General features: G+C 40.5%; 2 protein-coding genes across 16 annotated transcripts in view; both read left to right on the top strand.

Annotated features, from left to right (window-relative positions):
- Positions 1 to 1929: 1929 nt before the first annotated feature.
- Positions 1930 to 22094, top strand: part of GLB1 (galactosidase beta 1) — a 96353-nt gene continuing 76188 nt past the window's right edge. For all 14 annotated transcript variants that reach the window (XR_013946536.1, XR_013946537.1, XM_080580092.1 and 11 more), the window contains exons 1-4: positions 1930 to 2063; positions 13697 to 13866; positions 20832 to 20982; positions 21292 to 21352. Coding sequence is in view for 12 of the 14 variants with exons in the window: in XM_080580092.1 (XP_080436218.1) it covers positions 2010 to 2063; positions 13697 to 13866; positions 20832 to 20982; positions 21292 to 21352 (436 nt within the window). In the remaining 2 variants the exon portion in view is untranslated. The remainder of the gene's footprint in view (positions 2064 to 13696; positions 13867 to 20831; positions 20983 to 21291; positions 21353 to 22094) is intronic.
- TMPPE (transmembrane protein with metallophosphoesterase domain) lies at positions 1933 to 8927 on the top strand (the record flags this gene model as incomplete). Of its 2 annotated transcripts, none has more annotated exons than XM_080580113.1 (2): positions 1933 to 2063; positions 4851 to 8927. In XM_080580113.1, the coding sequence occupies exon 2, from the start codon at positions 4940 to 4942 to the stop codon at positions 6257 to 6259; it is 1320 nt and encodes a 439-aa protein (XP_080436239.1). In that variant the 5' UTR covers positions 1933 to 2063; positions 4851 to 4939. The 2 variants fall into 2 exon arrangements, with proteins under 2 accessions (XP_080436239.1, XP_080436238.1); XM_080580112.1 differs by lacking the exon at positions 1933 to 2063 and adding an exon at positions 3774 to 3824 and having other exon boundaries at positions 4851 to 6259.

Below are 22094 nucleotides of genomic sequence, written 5' to 3'. Positions count from 1 at the left end.
GAACCTTTGCTGGGGATGCCTGGCTGACTCCAAATTCTGTGATGTGGATCATCTTCTAAGCGAGACTTTGTTCTTTATTCATTTGGGCCAACTCCTGGGTCCACTCCTGAGGTTTGGTCCATTCTGAGATTGGTTTTCTTAATTAGACCCTCTGAGGTCAGTTTGATAACCCACTTCTGGGATTGGTTTGATGCACTTGGAAATGGTAATATCATGAAGTACACACATATGTCCGTAATCTGTCATAAGTATAGTCTTGGTAAGTGTAAGCATGTTTGCCATTATAGTATCAATGTTTGCAATCCATAAGTATATTTACTGCTCTAGAACTATAGATAAGTATGTTGAACCTAGAATACTAATGTAAATTTGCTGCTAGAACAGGTGTTTTCCTGCATCTAGTTGCCTTCCTACTTCTGCTAATTGCTGCTACTATTAATTAGTGCTATTCCATCAATTTCCACAACATATATATACATATATTTGCTTCCTGGTAATATCTGTAATAGCCTGATATCTCTATCCATGCTTGCCTTTAATCACAGAATATTAGCTAATTATTTTTCAAAGCCTCTGCCTGCAATCATTGGTGTGGTGTCATGCGGAGGGGGCTGAATGCAGCCCACGTGATTTGTGGTCATCTGTATTATAGAAAAGTTTTTAGAAAATAAAGGCTCCTGCTTCCACGTGGACTCTTCTCTGCAGGTTGCAACTCCAGCCCAGAGTCAGCTCCTGCAGGGGCTCTGCATGGGCTTCCTCTCCACAGGCCCCAGGAGAACTTCTGCCCTGTGCCTGGAGCACCTCCTGTCCTTGTTCTTCACTGACCTTTGTGTCTGCAGGGTTGTTTCTCACATATTTCGTCACTCTTCTCTCCCAGTTGATGTTGCACAGTGGTTTTTTTTTTTTTTTCCCTTTCTTAAATCTGCTCTCACAGAGGTTCAGCTCTGGCCAGAACAGGTCCATTTTGGAGCCAGTTGGAGCTGGCTCTTTTCTAACATGGGCCAGCTTCTGGTCCCTTCACAGATGCCACCCTTGCAGCCCCCCTGCTACCAAACCCTTACCACATAAATGCAATACACCTGTCAGCATCATGGCCTGCTAGTGTCAGTGCCTTTGGTGCTGGACTGTAGACCAGGAGACTGTTCTAGCTCTCTAGGGTGGGAGACGTGGAGGCGTGTATAGGCAGTTTGGCCTGTACACCCCACCTAAGGTGTCACAGGGATTTCCTTGTCCCCTCTGAGGAGCTGGGGCAAGTCCCTTCACCTGGGCCCGAAGGAGCTTGTGGATGTCCCAGAGGTCCGGGGGAAGGAATGAGATGTCTGGTAGGCTAGACAAAGTGTGCTTGTGGCTGTGCAGCCTGCAGAGGGTTTGGTGTGGCTGAAGTGTGGGAATAGGCTTGGGAGTGGGCAGGTGGTTGTATCTTGCTTGGGATGTGGCAGCTGTGTTGAAGGGGAAGCTGAGGGGGGGTGAAGTCATCATCTTGCCAATAAGTGAGTTGCTTGTGTTGCACAAAGCAGGTGAAGTTTGTAAAGTGTGCAAGGTGGTGGCAGAATAAGATGCCAGCAAGAGTAGCGGTGGGAAGACTACTGCTATTCAGAACAGAACAGAACAAAAAAGGAGACTGAGCAGCTGATAGTTACTGTGGCACAGTGGGGTGTGCTTAAAAGCACACAGGAGAAATCCTTTCTCCTATCTATGCTCGTACTACCTTGGAACCGCCTGAGCCCGTCTGATCGCGGAAACTAAGCAGGCTTGGGCTTGGCTAGTACTCGGATGGGAGACCGCGCAGGAATACCTAGCTTTGTAGGCCATTGCATTCTGTTTGGCACTTCTATTTCCGAGGCCGCACGGTGGCTCTGCCCCTTTTCATCCTTCCCCTTTTCCTTTTCGGGCCGGCCAGGCGGCGGCGCGGGGCGGAGCAGGCCCGGCGGGCGGGCGGTCAGCTGACGGCGCCGGCTGCGGGCAAGGCGGGCCGGGTAGGAGCACACCGGCCGCCCTTGCCGCCCGGCATGCTGCGGCTCCTGCTCCCGGTGGCCGGCCTGGCGACGGTCCTCAGGGCCGCGGTGAGTCGAGTCGAGTCGAGTCCCGTCCCGTCCCCCGGGCCGTTGGGGGCGGCTGTTAGCGGGAGTGGTGTGAGGGTCGTTGGGGATGGGTGGGTAGAAAATGGCGTTTCTAGGGGCTTCCCCTACAGGAGGAGGGTGCTGCCAGGTGTGCACAGCCTTCATCACGGCTTTTATTTCCTCCCCATGGCCGCTGGGCCATTCTTAATTCACTTTTGAAGGGCGGGTGGCTATTTCGATTGGTCCCACCAGCAGGGGCTGGATCCTTCCCTCTTTGCGCCCCTGGGGGAGTCACTCTCCTGCAGGGGTGCTGCCTGGGCACATACATCCCGGTAATACCCGCCCTGTCTGGCCGAAGCGGTTCTGCTGGGTGCACCCCATCCCTCGTTTAGACCTGCTTTTGAAAGAATTAATATATCCTGAGGCCTAATTAAGAAAGCCTGGGAGGGGAAGGGGGGTGGAAGTCGAACTGCTGTTACATGCTAGGGACACCGTGTTAGCTGGTCCCATGGGGCAGCTGGCTCTTCTTGTGGGGTGCCACCACAGGGAGCTGTGTGTTCCCATTTCTGCCCTTCCTTAGCTTTGACTCCCTTGTTGTAGCTTGCTGGAGCTGCACCACTGCCTAACTGGAGGCCTAGATAAACTCTGAGGCTTGCCACATGTTGTGGGAGCTGTGCTTTGTCACTTAGGCCTTGAGCTCAAAGCAAAGTCTTGCTTTTTTCTTGATATTTGTTAATTGAGAAATGCACAGAAGGCTAAAGCTGTGTGAAAAGCAGCATGACCTCATGGGATATATTTATCTAAAGGAATTCAGTGATAGTAATTGTGGTTGCTGGGAGGGGTAGGGTTATGACTGAGCCTTGGGGGACTGTGAAGGTAATGATAAGAAAGGGGAACTGATTCCAACTTCAGTGGTGTGAGGAGTGCTTGGCAAATGTAGTTTAACAGTTGAATCTAGCAGATTGGTTTAAAGCAGGTAAGATACTTGAAAAAATATACAGTGCATTTTAGTAATTAAGTAATTTCCTGCTATAGGAGGTTGTAGAAGCAAACAGGATTCAACAAAAAAGATAAAACAAATTGAAATATATCAGGCTCATAAATAACATGCAAAAAGGACTAGGCAGGGGTGTGCCTTCTAACACCCCTAATGTAACAGTTCTATCACCTGGAGTAGTAGAGGATGAGCAGACCACAGGCAGTGGCCAGGATCGCATTCCTTTAAACAACAATCCTTATTGCTGTTGTCTAGGCAGAATGTAGCCTTGTGTTTAGAGAACCATGGACGTGAACCAGTAGGACACTTCCTATGTTCTTATCTTCCTAGCTTTATTTACTTTCTGCAGAGGCAAGCATGTAAAATAGCATTGTTTTTTTAAGAATGGTGTAACAGCTGTGAGGCCTTGAGGAACTGAGACTTGGACACACACTTTCTTTCTTAACCCATTGTTCGTTGACCAAGCAACGAGAGAAGGGGTCTTTCTAAAGGTTGCTCTAGTCCTCAGAAATACAGCAGGGACCTATCATCACAGAGTTGCTAACATCCTTTTAAGTTAGGGAAAGAATGTGCTACAGATAAGCAAATTGGCAAGCTTAGGTTTGTAGGCTTCTGGCCTCAAGCTCACTGCAGAGCCCTATGAGGCTGCTTTCATGACCCAGTTCTGAGATATTTTTGGCTGTACTGATTGCTTATTTTTTCTCTAGCTAAGTACAGACTGAAGCGGTTTGGAAGAAAGCATATATTCCTGCATGGCTTTAAATAAGGTATTTCTGTTATCTCAAACTTGGTCAATATTGTATGTTATGAAAGACTTCCAAACGTTTTTCATCTATGGTTAACGTAAAACAGTAGGTTTATTTTAAATAGAAATACACAAACTGTGCAAAAATAGAAACACTGTACTCTTAGCAAAATACAGAGCAAAACAGGGATTTCCAGTATAATTCAGACGTAACTTGCTTGTTTGTTTTCAATCTGGAAGCGGAGATGCATTAGGTTTACACAGCCCATTGTTTTAATCCCTTTTCAGTTTAGTTGCATCCTGTTAGGATGCCAGGATATCCTAAAATAGGTGTCAAGTCTTAGGAACTGTACATGTAGTGGGAGTGAGCAGGAAGTGAGTAGCAAAACACAACGTGGGTTTCACCAGTCCTACCAATTTTGAGGGCTTTGAGGAATTCTTGTTCCCCAAGGGATATTTCCACATACATCACCTGCAGTTTCTAGGACCACAGCTGTATCTGGCTAGCTGTTTCAGTGGGTATTTCCCTGCTGTGTGTGTCTGTAGACCCTCGTGTTCAGTCAGAATGATGCATGGTGATATGTGCTTTTGTGATGGAGCCAGATGCTTGGGAAAAAGAACATAAAACACGTGTGCTAAGTTCAGAGCAGAAGCAGCTTGGTCACAGAATCTGTATAGGGCTTTCAAATACTATAATGACTGTTTGCAAATAGTTTGGTGACTGTTACCAGCAGTTGTTGCATCACTGTTGTGATCTATTGTCAAATGTTTTTAGGAAGACTTAATGAGGAAATAGCAATGAAAAAGAACGGGGAGGAACCATTGAGGCTGGAGGGCAGAGAACTTGGAAACAAACTGTCAGAGCAGAGTATTTTCAGTTGACTATTTATCCCATGTTAGGAAATTTCTTCCCTGTCTTTATTGTAGTAATTCTCTATGACCCAGTATCCTGGGTAGTGCGTGCAGCCTAGCAGACCCCTACTGCAGTCTGGGAAAAAGGGAATGTATGTAATATTTTAAAATGGCTGATACTGGTTCCTGGTTGCAGGCTTCATTAACCCAAGGCATCCCTTCATAATCACATTATTTTCTACTGGAGACTCCTACAGAGCAGAAGGGAACGATCAGGAAGCAAAGATGATCTCCGTCAAGCAACTGCCCCTTGAAGCAAAGGCTGCAGTGGCTGCAGGAGTGGTTTTCTTCTCCATGATGTTATCGCGGAGCTATCTGACAGAACAACTGGAGCTCAAGACGCGGCGTTGGCTTCTAAGGCTGCAGATGGCACTGTTTGCTAATGCTCTCATGTTGATAGGATCTCTTCATGTTTGGAGAAGCACAGTCACCATGTTCTACAGGTCTTCAGCTGCCAGCTGCTTCTGTTTCATGCCATGGAAAATAGCTGTGCTGATGTTTCTAGCTTTGGCTCATTCAAGCTTCTTTACGTTGCTATTTCTTGTTGCGGAAGAGCCATATTTCTTTTCTTTAGCTGCCTACACTTGCCTGGGGGCCTATATCATTCTCATCTTCTTCCTCTTTGCTCTAGGCTCTGTAGAGCAGGCTTATAAGTTCTTGGCTGGGAGAGGCACTAAGGCAGGCAGCAGCAATAAGAACAGCAGAACAGCCGTGAAGCCAGTTTTGGCAGTCATGCTGACTGTTGGGCTGACTGTCATCGGGCTGTTAAATGCTTCCCAGCCTCCTACTGTGAATTCAGTGGAGATTCCAGTTTGCAAGCTGCCCTCAACAATGAACAATCTGAAAGTGGTGTTGCTTTCAGATATCCACCTGGGGCCTACAGTTGGGAAGACCAAGCTTGCAATGATTGTGCAAATGGTTAAGGCTTTGAAACCGGATATCACAGTGATTGTTGGTGACCTGACTGACTCCGAGGTTGAGATCATACGACCAGCTGTTGAGCCTCTTGGAGAACTTAATTCCCCTCTGGGGACTTACTTTGTCACAGGAAACCATGAGTACTACACATCAGATGTTGGCAACTGGTTTGAGCTGTTAAAATCATTTAACATTCGTCCACTCCATAATGAGAATGTGAAGATTGTTTCACCAAAGAGCCCTGATGATTGGTTCTGTCTGGCTGGTGTTGATGATATTGAGGCAGATGTATTGCGCTACTCAGGGCATGGCATGGATTTAAGAAAAGCTCTCAGAGGTTGTAGCAGTGAGCATGCGATTGTGCTGCTAGCTCATCAGCCAGTTGCTGCAAAGTGGGCCCTTCAGGAGAGACCAGACATAAATTTAATCCTCTCAGGCCATACTCATGGAGGGCAAATGTTCCCACTAAATGCTGGGGCTTATTTTCTGAATCCTTTCTTTGTTGGCTTGTACAAAGTTGGGCAGAACACCTTTGTCTACGTCAGCCCAGGGACGATGTACTTTGGAATACCCATGAGGTTGGGCAGCAGAGCTGAAATAACTGAGATAATTCTACGGTCTCCTTGAGGAGTTTCACATTTGACAGACTTCTGCAATCATTTTTGGTCAGTATATTGGCTCTTCTGCTCGGAAAGCAAATCCTTTTTCAGGGAAGTAATAGAAATGTGTCAGGATGGACTACCTCAGGTTCTGTTAAGTCTGAGGAGAAAACTAAATCTATCTTAGGTGTATGAAACAAATGCTAAAATACTGAAGAAATTAACACAAAGTTCGTTATTACGGAGATTCTGCGTTTAAAGATAACACTGCCGTGGAGATGATGCATGTACTGTGCATGTTTAGTAATACCTGTGTCCTGTGGCTAAATCACGTTTCACTGTTTATTACACATGAGGCAGCTGCCTTATCAAATCTCAGACCAGTGAAGGTTCTGATCTCTTGCAGTGAAATCACACCTGCATGTTTTGCAGAAGGGACTACGGAGTATCCAGAGAGTATCCATTCCAAAAGTCTTACACCAGAAAAGTTACAGGAAAGGAACAGTTATATTTCTTTGATTGAGGCTGGATTTCTTTAGGATGTCTTTACCGCACTGCCTGTGTGCAGCATGCAGTGGGGCTCCAGGTCTGGGCTGCTTACCAATACTGTGAGGTGTTAGGCAGCAGTTCCTGAAAAGCAGTTTTTTCACAATTGAAAAGTTGGGGAAGCTGATAGTAAAGGATCAAAATAGCTGTCTTTCTGCAGGCGTTTTCCTCAGAATAACTGGGCATCTAGTAATTACTGAAAGCAGCTCTAATAAAAGCAAATGAAAAAGAAACTTTTAATTAACATAATTTGTGTTGCTGCTTGAGCATTCAGTACCTCCTTTTGTAAAGCCCAAAGCTGAAATAATCAGCTCAGTTTGTATTTTTTGTTTATGCTTAATTTCTCTTCTGTGATTTATCTTTTATGAGAGTAAGGGGATGTTATTTGAAAGTGATGCAAATGATATTCAGTGGGTTAATGCTTGAACTTTGTTTAATGTTTTGATATTTCAAGTAAGTGATGTCTTCTTTAAGAAAACTAAACACTGCAGCAAGTGACTTTCCTTAATAGCATTTGCATATCAATGTCCTTATTGTATGATAAGCACATAGCAGAATAACTACTACAGGATAATGAGCTATGGGGAATTCATCTCTGCCTTTCCTAGAAGGGCTTAACACAAATTAATAGCACTGGGAAATATGAATGATTAGAAAATCTTAAAAACATGTTTATTTTCATGGCTCATACAGGAAAGGCAGGTTGTAAATTAATATTTGTATGTTGCCGAGGCTGATGAAACAGTTTTCTTCTGCACATCTCCCCCTCCTTCCCTTTCACCTCAATGCAGCTATATGAAATGCCACAAACAACACAAGCCATGGGACAAACGAGTTCCATGCTTGCAGAGACAAAGCTGAGGATGGCAGGACCAGAACTGTGGTGTTCAGTGTTTTCCTGCCTTCCCATGTGATCCTGAGCCAGACACTCTTCTGTTTTACTCTTCAGTGCCTGTTCCTGTTTTCAGTGCCTGTTTTCATTTTGTGGGAGAGGTATGTATGTGGGGGTATTTGAAGAGTACCATGAGCTTTGTAAGGGTGAGAAGTTCTGTAGGTGAAATTTCAAAGTCTCACTTCATCCATTCCCTTGAACCCCCAAGGTGGAGTTTTTAACTACTTAGCTTTTTTGGTATCCTATTCCTCTGTGCGAAGATCTTGCATTTTTACTAGCAGGAATACTGAGAGATACTGTAAGAACATACTAGCAAATGTGTCGTGCACTGGAAGATTGGTGGAAGAGCTAGAGAAGCCAGTCCTCTTAGTCAGAAAACCGAACGCCTGACCCACCAGGCTCTTTACTTGTTGGACTAGATCATTCTGTTTCCCAGTACCTATAACTTTGTAATTTTTTTCTCATGCTTATGCAAAAATATATACTCTTGCTCAAGTATCCTGCAACTTTCACATGTATTTAGCACTTCCCACTGTCCACACAGTGTCCTTTTGGGATTCTTTTCCATCACTTAGTTTAAAATAGCCTTAAGTAGAAAGAATCTCGATAGCTTGTAACCCTCTGTGTCACATCAAAATGCCTTAATTTGAAAGCTGTGTTCTGGATTGGGTAATGTAGGGTATTCCCTCTAGGCCAGTAGTCCTGGGGTTTTGGTGTATTTACAGCCTTTAACTTGTTACTTTGAGAGTTATTGTGTTAAGACAAATTTCTTTGCTAGTTTCCTTATCAGGAGGCTTTTGTGACTGGCTTTAGATGGCATTAATTTCTAGCAACAAGTTGCCAGTCTTTTTATTTATTTTTCCTCCTCCTGCTCTGCTTTTTATTTCTCTCCTCATTCTGTCCAAATGTGTACAGAAACCTGGCTGAAGTGATCCTTCTGTCCCCGGAGTACGCAGATTACTTCTGCATTACTTTGTGTGTATGTGCTCCTCTTTGCATTCTCTCAGGAGCAGATGTGGTTAGACTATCATTTCAAAAATGTATTAAGTTCTCTCAAAGTAATTTAGTTATATTTTAAAAAACTGCTTCTGAAAGTTTGGTTGTTTGATGATTAGTAACACTTAAAATGTTTATTTCTGTGCCAAAAAACTTCAAAGCCTTTTCCTACTTTTTTTTTTAATTATATATGGAAAATATCTTATATCAACCATCTTCTTGATAGTAAGAGGAATAAATCTTTTCTAAAAGCTCTCAAAGACAGCAATCCCTAATTGTCCTTTGAGGATTTTTCTATGCTTGTTCCAATTTGACTCATATATGAGTGATTTAGATCTGTGTTCACTATTACAGATGACAAAAGTTGCTTTGCTGCTTATTTTTTATTTTTTTTATTTTTATTTTTTTTATGTTGAATGTATTTGATCTGGAGAACTTAACTAAAGGAATTTCTTCCTACAGAAGGCCAGTTCATTTGGGGGATTGGCTGGGGCCAGGGTTTATTACCGTCAGGATAATACCAGAATAGTAAAATCACTTTGTGAAAGTTATATTTATTACAGTATATAATCAGTGGAGGTTGGTTTTGGAAATATGTAAATTGTGGTATAACAAATGCTTTAAATGTTGGGATTTAATAAAAACTTTATTACCAAGAAAGAAGCCTCTAATGACCTTTTATTCTGTACTAGTATTTATTGTAGCAGATCACACTGAATAGTTTTAATACCTTAGTTCTATTTATGAGAAAAAAGCTGCTGACTGTAAATCTGACTAGGTTTGGAAAAATCTTACACCCTTGCTGCTAATGAGGTGTGGAGGAAAGTGGTAAAAGTAAGGCTGCTGTTAAATTTGCCCAGTGCCTACTACTATTGGGAAGAAGTGTGGGCTGAAGAGATGAGGACATGGGGCAAAGAAAACCACTTTAAGAGCAGAGAAAGGATACAGAGCTGTTGGTTTTGGATGGGAGGAGAGGGTGCTGGGGAAGGGAGCAGCAGGGTTGTGATTCTCAGTTTTGATGGGGGTGGAGAAAGAGGTGTTCTGGCTTTGAATGATCATCATGAGATGCTAGAAACGCCCCCAGGTGGAGAGGTTCAAAGAAGATTTGTATCCACATTTGTGTCCTTTCCAAACAAGGGGAAAAAACTCAATTTTCTAAATTTGAAGAATGAGATTCTAGTGGCTTTTAAATGACTAACAGGTTTATGTGCTGGAACTATGAAATTTCTTTTAATAAAGTTGGGAGAAACACATTAAAAAACATTGAAAGAGCATTAATGCCGCAAAAGTGGCTACCTACTTGATTTAAGAAAGGACAGATTCTCTAGTGCCTCCCTTTTCCATGTGAGTGTATTCTGAATGCAGCATTATATCATTGTCTCTAAGGGCTTAAATCTTTTATCTGACCATTATTATGGTGTGATATGAATGAACTGGCATCCAAAACAGTAGAGAGCATTTGTGCTTGTTGAATGTGCTTACCAAATAAGTAGCTTCGCTACCAGATCTTCTAGGGAGGTGCAGGGAATTCATTCCTGCTGTATATTCACAACCATGAGTACACAATATTGGTTGAACCAGACAAATTCACGGCGAGAACTGTTTAGGCATCATTGTGAGCCCTACAGTGTATGCTGTAAGAAATGGCTGAAGTTGTGCATTGACAATAAAACAATGTTGCATAGTTGATCATGAAGGGAAGTTTGTTTACAATGGGAAACAAATGAGGTAAATCAGAATAAGTACTCAGGAAGCCCTCCTCATATCATGAGGTGTATGTGTTAGGATGGTAATTTACAGTTACTTTCACAGCTTTAAATGGTAACTGGTGATACTTCTGGATGAATGTCTTCTTTTCATTGAAGAAATCCCCATTTCTCTGCCAGTGGTGTCTGTCCCCTGAGAGTGGATCTTTGTAAACAGTTGGTTCAGGGTGCAGCATCTCTCAGCAGCAGTCTGCTGTAGATAGGGTGAGTGCCTTTGCCATAGGTTAGTCTGGGGAAGAGGGTTGAACTCTCTTTCAGAGGGGAAGAGGGGAGCAACAGCAGTTGGGCTGTGCTACTTTGTCTCCAGGACTTTTACTAGTTGAATGTGGAAGGTAAAATTAAAAACACTGTATGGAGTCAGGAAATCAAATGCAACCATAATGGTTTTTTAATGTTTTCTTTTTTTTTTTTGGTAATGCTTCTCCCCTTACATTTAGTATTATTGCAAAATTGTGTTGGTGCCACCTGGGTTTGGCGTTTCGTTTAGTCATGATCATTATGGAGTACTTGGCTCTGCAGTAATGCTAGGACTTGTCATGGTACACTAGAGGAATAAATGTCAAAAGAATGTGAAAAGCTTTCTTGCTGTTCTTAAGGGTGAATTGTTTTCTTATGGAATACATACAGTACAATTCCATCTTAGTGCAGCATTCCCAGGAATCAGCATGTAGGTTATAAATCAAAAATCTGCAGTGTCACTTAGGTCTGCATTGAAAGAAAAGTAAGCAGGTGGTACATACCTGTGCGTTTTCTGCAGTGAAGCTTAACAGTGTGAAGTTATGACAACAACGTAATTCCTGAGGAGAATCCCCACATTGGACTCAATGATCCTTATGGGTTCCTTCCAACTTGGGTTATTCAATGATGTGAATTATTCTTGTTCCAGATCAGTTGGTGTTATACTGTTTGTACTTTGCTCTGTAAGGTCCTGATTTCTGCTGAAAACCTGGCATGTCTGTACCTTTGCTTAGACAACAATTATTTAAACATTCAGGGAACTATTTTTGCTAAGGATGTGTTTGTGTCTATCTGTGGGATCAGGGCTTAAAAAGCTTCCATTATGCAATACTTTGCAGTCCCTTCAGTCTCCCAGTCCTTATTGCTCTTTCAGCTCTGGACTACATCTTTTCTGTTATAGGTCCATGACACAAACAATTTTACTTGTTCACTGTTAGCAGAATGTTTTAGATTACTATGTTCAATTAAGATGCTCTCCACAACTTTATTTTAGGTTTTCTGTGGGGACTGTGTGTTTACCACAGTTGTACCACCCCACTGTAGTCACCTCCTCCTTGGAGTCTGTAGTCTTCAAATGTTTGTAGAGTCTTATCTCACTGAGTTGCTCTTTTTAATGATGGTCTAGGGATAGGCATGTTTACTCAGCAATTTCTTCCTCCAGTTTTCTGCAGTGTGTGTGTATGTATTAAAAAAAAAAAAAGGCACTTTGTACTCTATCTGGTAGTTTGTGCTCTTGTTCTTTTGGACTTTGACACATTAGTCTGGCTCCTTTTTGCTGTCGTGCTGCAAAAAGAGTATACTCTTGGTTGATGGTAGTGTCCAGTTGTTGGCCAGGAGTCTCAGTATTGGCAGTATCTGCTACATGCCACTTCTTCCATTCCTTTCACTTTACTCTTCCTGTAGTTGTACACACTATTACAGCAGAATTGTCCAGAAAGAAGTGGTTACAATGTGAAAGTTTTTCAAAACCATATGTGGTCTGTTAGTCCCTACTTACCCTTGGGCAGAAGTCCTTAGATGGTGGATGGCTCTTGTGTAGTTGGGGGTCACCAGGAGTTATACAGTAGTCTACATGTCTGTTGTATTTCTTCATCACTTTTATTTCATGGAGACAATTTCCTAAGTGTTAAGCTCTGCTCTTAGTATGAGGCAGGCCAAGGCCCACCTTTTTGAGAATAAAATAGGCCAGTGCCATTCAACAGATTTTAATTTACAGTATTAAAAGATGCACTTCATTTGTAGTAGTGTAATGTCCAGTGAAACGTGGGATTTGTTTGGCTGACTTCTGCATTATTTTCTGATAGGTATGGAGAACTAACTGATTAGCAGTTGCTGACTTGGTGTTTTATTTCATAAATCCCTTCTGATCTTTTATCGAAAGGATTCCTTTTTTTATGTACTCAGCAATGAATCTAATAAAATGCAAATGCCAAGTCATAGAAAGTCATAGAATGTGAAGACAAACTTAACCAACTACTTAGTGCATTGTGGAGGACAAAAGTGGTGCTGTTGATAGGGTTGCCAAAGATATTTGGTGGGATGTAAGATGCAATGTGTTAAAGTTTGAAAAAAATTAAAAAATATTGAAGGTTTTTAAAGGCGTAGGGGCAGGCACTTAACAAAAGATCAATAATAATAATAAAAAAAAAGGTCTTGGTGTTTTGCTTGTTTTCCACAAGTTACTGGAAGCAAAAGAAGTTCTGCTGTTGGTCATAGTAGTTCGTGTCATAGTGAATTTAGGCTCACTTGATGAGTAATCCCAGTAATCTTGAAGTTAAGGTACGTTTCTTTTGGGTCAGAGGTGCAGATTCTTGTTAATTTTCATGCTTCAAGTTCATTGTTCATAAATGTTCAATGTTTGCTTAGCTGGAAAAGTACTGAAAGTAGGACTTTGTCCAAAAATGACAAATTGTTAGTGATTTACATAAAGGTAAGTTCACTAGACTGATGTACCAAACACTTTCTTACTTACTAGAAACTAGGCTTTCAATCCTGCACATACCAGTGCCCTGGAGCGTTTAGAATGTGGTATTTGTTCCTTGAAAGCTCCCAGCTGGCTCTTGTTTCTAGACTTGAGTTTGACATTAAGTTGGAAATCAGGTTGTATTTTCCAGAAGTTTAGTGAGTTGAAGCATCGAGTGAGAAGTGTTGACATTCGTCAAATCAATATACCCCTGTTGAACTCATCAGCACTTCCACTGGTGTAAGCAACTGCGAAATGTGTCACTGTAGAAAGATGGTAGTATATATCCACGTGCTAAAAGTGGAGGATGCATGCAGCATGTTTCAGTGTAGCGGTGAATCCTGTCCATGCAGGCTGCAATCCTGTCTGCATGGCTGACAGATGTGTTGTAGTCCTTTGGTATATGTGTAGCTTGTGGAAAGCCATTCAGTAGCTATTTTAACACCATTGTACCTTCTATTGTGGACAACCCACAGATATTGTATAGACCGTTCTCAGTGTCTCTCATGGCAGAAAAAGCTTATATTGTGTAACTTTTATTTTTAATTTTTATTTGGTACACAGAATATATCCCAGAGGACTTTTGGGATTGATTATGGCTGCAACTGCTTTGTCAAGGATGGACGCCCTTTCCGTTACATCTCCGGTAGCATTCACTACTCACGGATTCCCCGGTATTACTGGAAGGACCGTCTCTTGAAGATGAAGATGGCAGGGCTGGATGCAATTCAAACGTAAGTAGCTGTTGACTTCCAAAATGATTTGTAGTCTTCAGAGACCCACAAAAAGTAGTTAAGGGAAATGCTGCCATTGCTGCTTATTTATTGTTTTTTTTAAAGTAGTAGGTGAGAAGGCTCTGGAAATGAAAGGTGGTACAGGATGACTTCTCACAGCATAGGTTGGGACAACAGCAGCTAACAATCTTGCTTCTTTGCTGATAGGTGATGCTTATTGCTTCAATGCCCAGGATGCAAATGTGATGCGAAACCTGTGAACTTTGGTAACTAAGGAACAGTTTGATCATGTGCTCTTTCTCTGCCAAAGGACACGGTAATCTCTTGTCAACAGTCAGGCTAGATGAGAGGGGACTGTAAAGTTTTAATATGCCCTAAGTTGTATTGCCCTGAAGCCTTGAAAATGTTGGCAAAGGCTTTAGTAATATTTAAAGCTATTTCACCAGAAGTGTTTTAATTTAGGGAAATAGTTGCAAAGTAGGGGTACTTTTTTTTTTTTTAAAAAAAAGAAACAACAAAAAACCAAACAAACAAAAACAACCCCTCTACCTCCTAAAAATAAGTTTAAATTGCTTTCAGTTGTGTCTACCCAACCTTTAGCCCATCATTCTTGTCTTTTCTTTTGAGGTTTGAGTCCTTATTACAACTGGTGAGAGAAGAAAAAAAAATTAGCCAACTCTTCTTATTTTTGCCAAAGCTTCTGTGGCAAGGGAAGAAGAATGGTAGAAAAGTGTATAGGCACAGTCTTTTCAAGCAATGTTTGCAATTAGCATGCATGGTTTTATTTCTTTTTTAAATCATTGCAGGGCTTGGAGCTTCTTTTTGAAACAGCCTCCTTGCATGCTACGGACTGCTAGACAGTGGCAGACTCTGGCAGTGGTAGACTCTGGCAATGCAGAGCCTGTAGACTGGGGCAGTTTGTTCAGTGGGAGCATTGCACCATCTATGCTTCCCCTCCATCGAAACCTGTGTTTTGTTTATCATGCAAGTTGCAGAGTTACTTTGTATGCTTGGAGGCATGATTAGTATGGGCTGGTATGTGGAGAAGAGATGGAGAGATGTCAGAGAAGGAATTTTTTTGTCAAACTTAGGTTTCTGAGTCGTGTCTTTTTGTTTCCCATAGAACTCTTCCCTGTGTTGTGACAGTGCATTGACTTTTTTTCTTTGTTTTGTTTTGATTAAACCAAACAAGCAAGTTCTCTCTTGCTACATAAAGCCAATAGGATTAAGTAGCACACTTGCTCAGGAATGTTAGGACAGAGTTGCTGGAAATGCCCATGTAAAAATTATTTTGCTGTAATAAAAATAATCAGACAGACCTAAAAATTATATCGTTTGATGTCTGGGTCCTGAGACTGACTCTGACTCCAGTGATCTATAGCATTTTATACTTCACTTTCGTCACTGATTTATGGGAATGACCCCATAAATCACCTGACAACCCCCATATGTCTGACAACCCCCATATGTCTTCAATGCCCTCACTTCATTTCCAGCTTTTTCAAGCAATCTTTGAAATTGCCTGTTCGTTTCTCTGCTGCATGACTAGTCTTTTGATATAGGAATCTTTCTTTTTTCCCTTTCTCTGTAACTCTATTGTCAAATGGCAAAATTGCTGCAGGTTTTTTTTCCTGTTGCTTTTTTCTTCCATTCATAATTCATAATCTGTCACTGAAGTGTATCTTTTTTCCTTCAATTTTTCTCCTATTTTTCTTTTGTTGAAAAAATTCCTATGTCCTACTGCAAGTTTCCTGCAGTGCAGGAAGAAGTGGAGACTGTCTCGTGTTACTGGTGTTGACTGGTCTCTGTTGGTCTTAGGAGAGTTGAGCTGTTTGTGTTCAGGTGCAAAAGGTATGGTCCAGCAGCTAGTGTCTCCTTGAGGTTTTGTGATTTGCTGCTGCAGTCTTAGCTGTTTTTGCTGGTTCATTGATTGCAGATAACAGATTTTTCACAACCTCAATTTGTCATTGTAGAACAGTTTGGGATTCTTGAACTTTTTCTCCCCACCATTGTTTACTTTTGAATTTTTTTCTGCTGTGGTGAGAGATAGGTCCTAAATGTGTATCTTACAAGCAAAAGGTACCTCTGTGCCTTGCATTTTCTCTCTGCCCCCTTCTTCTTCCCCCTCCCTTAAAAAACAAAACAAAACAAAAAAACCCACTTGCTTTTCTTTAGACTTTGCAGATAATTAAGTTGTACTGCTCTTGATTTTTGACATGAAGCAATGAATTTCCATGTTAACTCAAATAACTCACTGTGATTTTTTTTTTGTAAAAATGGCACTGGTCTAGATTATTCTTCAATTTTATTTGTTTTCCTTTCTCTCTTGACTACTGTTTCATGGATCAGTAAAACTGTTAGAAAGGTATTGAGATACCAGTTATGTGAAGTCGTTCTGGAATGGGCAGCAGTGATGCCAGACCTTCTGAGAGATTGTTGCCATAGGACACATGGGCATCCACAGCTTCTCTGGGCAACCTGTCCCAGTGCCTCACCACCCTCACAGTGAAGAATTTCTTACTTATATCTAATCTAAATCTACTTTTTAAAAAAATTACTTTATTTTAAAGCCTTTGTCCTGTCACTACACTCCCTGATAAAGAGTCCCTCTCCATCTTTCTTGTAGGCCCCCCTTTGGGTACTAGAAGGCTGCTGTAAGGTCTCCCCAGAGCCTTGTTTTCTCCAGGCTGAACAACCCCAACTCTCTCAGCTTAATTCATAAGAGAGATGCTCCAGCCCTCTGATCATCCTTGTGGCCATTCTCTGGACTCAAACATCTTAAGCAATAACAGAATATGAGAAAACAGGTAACAGGAAGCTTGAACTTGCATCAAAGCTGAAAGTATCAAGGCCTAAAACTTCCAAATAGCAGGATAAAATGCGATGCTGTGCTTGGTGTGACACTTCAGAAGATGAGGTATTGCACCTAGGAATTCCCTTCCCCATCTCCGCAGGTAGCATGCAGAGGCACCTGGCTACCCAAATGTAATTGTCCTTGTGTTCAGTTCCTGAACTGTGATCTGCCAACTAGAAACAGACACTATCGTAAACATTTGAGTAGGACTGAAAGGTGTCTTTTTTTTTTGTTCTTCATGGAGGAGATCAACAATGAACCACTAGATGGAGCTAAGCATATGCAGGACTGGAAAATGGAGAAGGTTTCTGGAAGAATCGGCAGTTACTTTACAGGCTTATAAAGTTATGGAAGAATTTTGGGCATTTTATTTGTTTTACTGTATTTGTTGACTAACGACCAAGAAACTAAATCTCTAGAAACTCCCTCAAAGAAAGAGCTGCTGTTTAGAGTATTTGCTCATTAAAAAAAAAAAAAGCACAACTTACTCTGTAAAAAATGTTTAGCATATTTAAAGTGCTGCTCTATTACTTATGAAACTAGTACTCAGTATTTAATTTTACACAATGTGGAAAAAAACCCACAGGTATTACAGAGAGAAATATACTATAAACTATGGTAGCAAAAGTGGTATTTTTTGTCTGTTGGCATATCTCTGAAACACAAGAGAAAAACCTGTGACTTTTAAAGAAAAAGGTGGTTATAGGATAAAGCTTAGAAATTGTATGTAAATGGAGAGCAAGTGCTATTACTCAAATGAAAAAATACTGTTTCAGGTATGAAAAAGGAATGCCACATTCCTTTATAAATTCATTATTCTGTGGCTAATGCAGTACATTATTAGGAACTGACGATACATTTGTACAATAGTATATAGGAATTATACATTGCTAAAACTAAAAGTTTTGAAGTAAAATGATTTGAGGTCATAGCTAGCTGTAGAAAATATATCGAGGGATTTAAATTTATTAGTAACAATTTTTAAAGCAGTCTCTGAGATGCTTTCATATCACGGTTCATTCTGTAGCGTTTCACATAAATTTTTCTCCACTTTCTTCTCCACTAAAATTTGCCTTTTTTCTGGCCTTGTGAGACAGCATGGGACATGCATTAAAACTATTTCTGGAAGAATTTTCTGTCTTATTCCATCTTGAGTCTAAGGGAGCTTGAGAAACCCTTCTGTTCCCATCTCAGCCACCATTGGGCATATTTAGACCTTCAGACTTGTTACTAGGATAAATTCTTAAAATTTTCCCATTTTTTCATAAATTACAGTTTAAAAGGTGTAGTTAAAGTGCAGTTAGAATACTTTTGTGTTAACCTGTAATTTACTTACCAGTAATAAATAACTTGTTCAGTAGCCTGAAAAGGAAAGTGTATAAAGAATTACTGTCTTTCTGTAGAAGTCTTTTAGATGGTGCGAAACTTGTAATGAAATTAATACCTACTTGTCTTTATTTAGCTAAAACAGGTGCAGCTCTGCTAGAAGCATTTTTCAGTGAATGAGTTGCTACATAAACAGGCACGTTAATTCAACCCAGATAGAGATTTATCTCTATTGCAGGGTTGTCAAAGATTCATAGTCTGATGGTATTTTATGGTAAAAACTGCAACCCCTTTTTCCTATTAGTGTCACTGCCCTATGTCTTCCTTCTCATTTTATACTTTTGTCTGTGCCTTTTCCTTTGCAAGAGAGAAGTAGAAAGCGATAACTCTGAAGTTCTTGTTGATATCAGGCCTTGTTGCTCATTAATGAATAATAAACATTAGTCATGTTTGCTGATGGACTTGAGATTGCTCTGCCTTTACTTCTTAGCAAAATGCTGTGCGTTATACCAGCCAGATTTCAACAGAAGCTTTGGACATAGTTAAACCTACCAAAGAGACTTGGCATACTCCACAAAATATCCAATAATATCCCCCCCCCCCCCCCCCCCCAAATGTCAGTTGTTATTCTGTAGTTATTTTTTATTTGATGCTAATGTTCATACCAACTAGCCTGTTTTCTTCTTGTTTGCTTATAGGAACAGCAGGTACCAAAAGCATTGCTAAGTCAAGATACATCACTCCTTTTCCTTAATCCTTTAGGCCAACTTCCCTTTGAAAGAATAAAACTAGGTTTATCTGTTCTTCACAAGTCCATTTTGTTTACCACATCACTGTTACTTTTTAGATACAAATCATTCAGTAGCTTTTCTGGCATTTTTCGTAGGCATGGAGTTAGGTTGGCCTGTAATTTTTTTGTATATTTTCCCACTATTCTTTTTCTGCTTTGTAAGAAAGATAGTATTTTGAGTCATATATAGGTAATACAGAAGAATTTTGTATTTCGAAGCAATAGTTTTGAAAATAACATAGCTATTAGAGCTGAAGGCAAACCAAAATTATTCCACAGTAATAACCTAGATAATGGTATAATGGAAAGGGAAAGCAAGTATAATATGATACTGGATTTTTTTGAGGTAAGTTGTTTGTTTGTTTGTTTTAAATAGTTATCTACTTTGATTTAAAACATCACCAATCAGCTTGCTCCTCTGCTTGAAATCTAGGTAAATTGCACAAAACCAAATTAATGTTGAATGTATTTTCATGTGGTTTGCATATTCATTAAGTGCACATTTACTTTGTTCTGAAAAAAAAGTGAGTTAATTGAGTACTTTGGAAACAACTAGATTGGCAAAGAAATAAAATATACAGAGTGGAAAATGTGCATTTTGGTGTCTGACCATGTTGCTTAGACTCTATAATAGCATACAAATTTTAAGCTTTGGCTTTTCAAACAGGGGCTTAAGGTTCTGGCATTTGTGAGGAAATATTAATTAATGTTAATGATATATTGAAGCGTTATTTTTTTTTGTATTTGTTCATGTGTATATATTTCTGAGTGTGGTGTTTTCAATATCGTGTTCATGTGAGGGTTCCTGTTTTTCTTGATTGTTGAAAGCAGTGTTTTCTGCACTTTCTTTTCCTCTTGGGTAGTTCTTACAAAATTAACTCTGGAACCTACAAACAAACCCAAACAATAAGAAAAGTGTTGCTCAAGAGGTTCTTTGCTTGACTAACCACAGTTTTGGTTTTAGAAATTTTTCTCAAGTCTGCACTATATGGAGCAGTGGCAGCAGTCCTATTAGAGGGATCACAAACCTGGGTGCAGAAAGTAAATGCATGGAGAATGAGTTTTCCTATTCTCTCGAATCCTTATTTAAGCTGTATCCAACCTTAATTTTAATGTCTGTTCCTGCTATGACTGCCACTTAGCACATTCCTAAGGCAAATCTCTCATCGCCTTTCTGCAAGGGCTATAAGATACAACAGTTCTCCTAATAGTTGTTAGGTAACATGTTTCTTTATTATCTTGCAACTGAGAGTATTTTTATCTTCTGGGAGATATTCTGCATTGTGGTTTCTGGAGTCCTGGAAATAGGAAAGGGGTGTTTTCTCAAATCCTGATCTGCTTATTTGGCAGTTTTATTACTTGGTTGAAATGAGGCTCAACTTTGTCCAGGTTTCCAAGCACCTTAGCATCCTCTTCTGTGACCATTCATCCCATGTTGTTTTTCCAGCACCCGCATTGCTTTGGGTCAGTGAAGACTTTTAGGACCTAGATGTAGTATCATTTGAGGCTTACACATTTTGAAGGTCTATGTAGTGGCAACAGTATGGACCTGTCAGCCAAGCTGGTGTGCCCGTGTAAACTGGGTGGTAAATCTGCTAAGGGCTGCATGATTCTTTCTGTAAGCTTATTTCTGACCACCACTTGTGTGGGTATTCATCTCTGCACAAATCTACTGCCACTATACTACTGGCAGCTGACTCTTAACTACTTAAATTTTGGAATAGATGTTATGATTTCAAAATGGCAGTACCAAAATGTGTTTTTGGATGGATATGGACTCCTTCAGACTTAGTGCAAAGTAATAAGCCTTATTTCGTTACTCATTTTAATACCTTCTGCCACAGGAAGTACTCTAGAATTCTTTCTGTATTTTACTGATCTGAAGACCAGTTTGGACCAGGTTTACAGATCCCTGGGGTGTGTAGTGCAAATAATTATTTGGAGTTCTGGTTTAGTCTTAGTTTCTTAATGGAAAATGACGTTCTCTTTCTATAGGTATGTGCCATGGAACTACCATGAACCCCAGATGGGTGTGTATGATTTCTCTGGTGACAGAGATCTGGAGTATTTCCTGCAGCTTGCTGATGAAACTGGCTTGCTGGTGATCCTGAGAGCTGGACCTTACATCTGTGCAGAATGGGATATGGTACAGCCTTTTGTTACAACTATGTTGTTACAACTATCTTGTTTCTAGAGTAAATCTAATGCAAGTATTTCTGTCTTAAAGTAGACAAACATACTAATGTCCTAGACAAGACTCTTGGTTTAGCATATTTAAACCCACGTGTCCTAAGTGACTTCTTACAATGCAACTTAGTAGTTGTGCTGTTCCATGGGAAATTATGACTTGCTTATGTAAAACAAATCTTCAGTTTCGGTACATGTTTTGATAACATGTTGAATTCTTCTTATATCCTAAAAACAATCACTGAAACGGTTCTGATTTTTTTCCCAGGGAGGTCTTCCAGCATGGCTGTTGGAGAAAGAATCTATTGTTCTCAGGTCTTCTGATTCAGGTAAGAGCATCAGAAAGGACTGGCAAAAATATAATTCAGCAGCAAACTGACTTGCTCTTTGAGGTTATTTCCAGGTAATTCGTATTTCAAGATTGTGATTAAAAATTGTGTGTTCAATAAATAGGTGGAATAAACAAAACAGGGTTGAAAATCATGCGTCTTCTGTGATTACAGAATTGTAAGACTTAGCCCTTCAGGTTCTTGTAGATGCTTCTTATCCTAGAACCAGTGCTTTCTCAGCAGTTGATTTGCCAAGAAAATGAATGTACAAATTATGCAGTCTGCTTCTTCATTCCTCCCTTTCCAGACCTTTTCTGAGGAACTTCTGAAACAACCATCAGTTTCAACCAAACTTCAAAACTGTTATGTTTCAAACCTATTAACAAGTTTTGTAAAATTGGTAATGAGATATTTATTGTTACCGTTGAAGAAAAGGCAGGTAGCTCTCAGCATTGAGTTTTTCAGCAGTCAGCTGGCTCTTCTTTGTGGGGTTCTTCCTGCCTGCTCAGTGTGCATGTAAGTCCAGAGCTAGTTAGAGCACTCTTATGTGCTACCTGGTCATGGACAGGATGTGTAAAGATAAGATGAGACAGGATATTAATGTGGTTGTTGGGGAGAGAATAAGGGGACAAAGACATAGATCCATACTGTACCTGACTTCTGCTCATTGTGGGAGAAATTATGTGTTTAAAAGAGTAGTCCAGATGTAGCTACATTTGTTGAAATGCATTAGGACAACTTC

This window comes from Anser brachyrhynchus (assembly GCF_964034855.1).
Source record: "Anser brachyrhynchus genome assembly, chromosome: 2".
In the NCBI taxonomy this organism is placed as follows: domain Eukaryota; kingdom Metazoa; phylum Chordata; class Aves; order Anseriformes; family Anatidae; genus Anser; species Anser brachyrhynchus.
The sequence above is the reverse complement of the archived record's forward strand: the minus strand, read 5'-3'. Positions and strand labels throughout refer to the sequence as shown.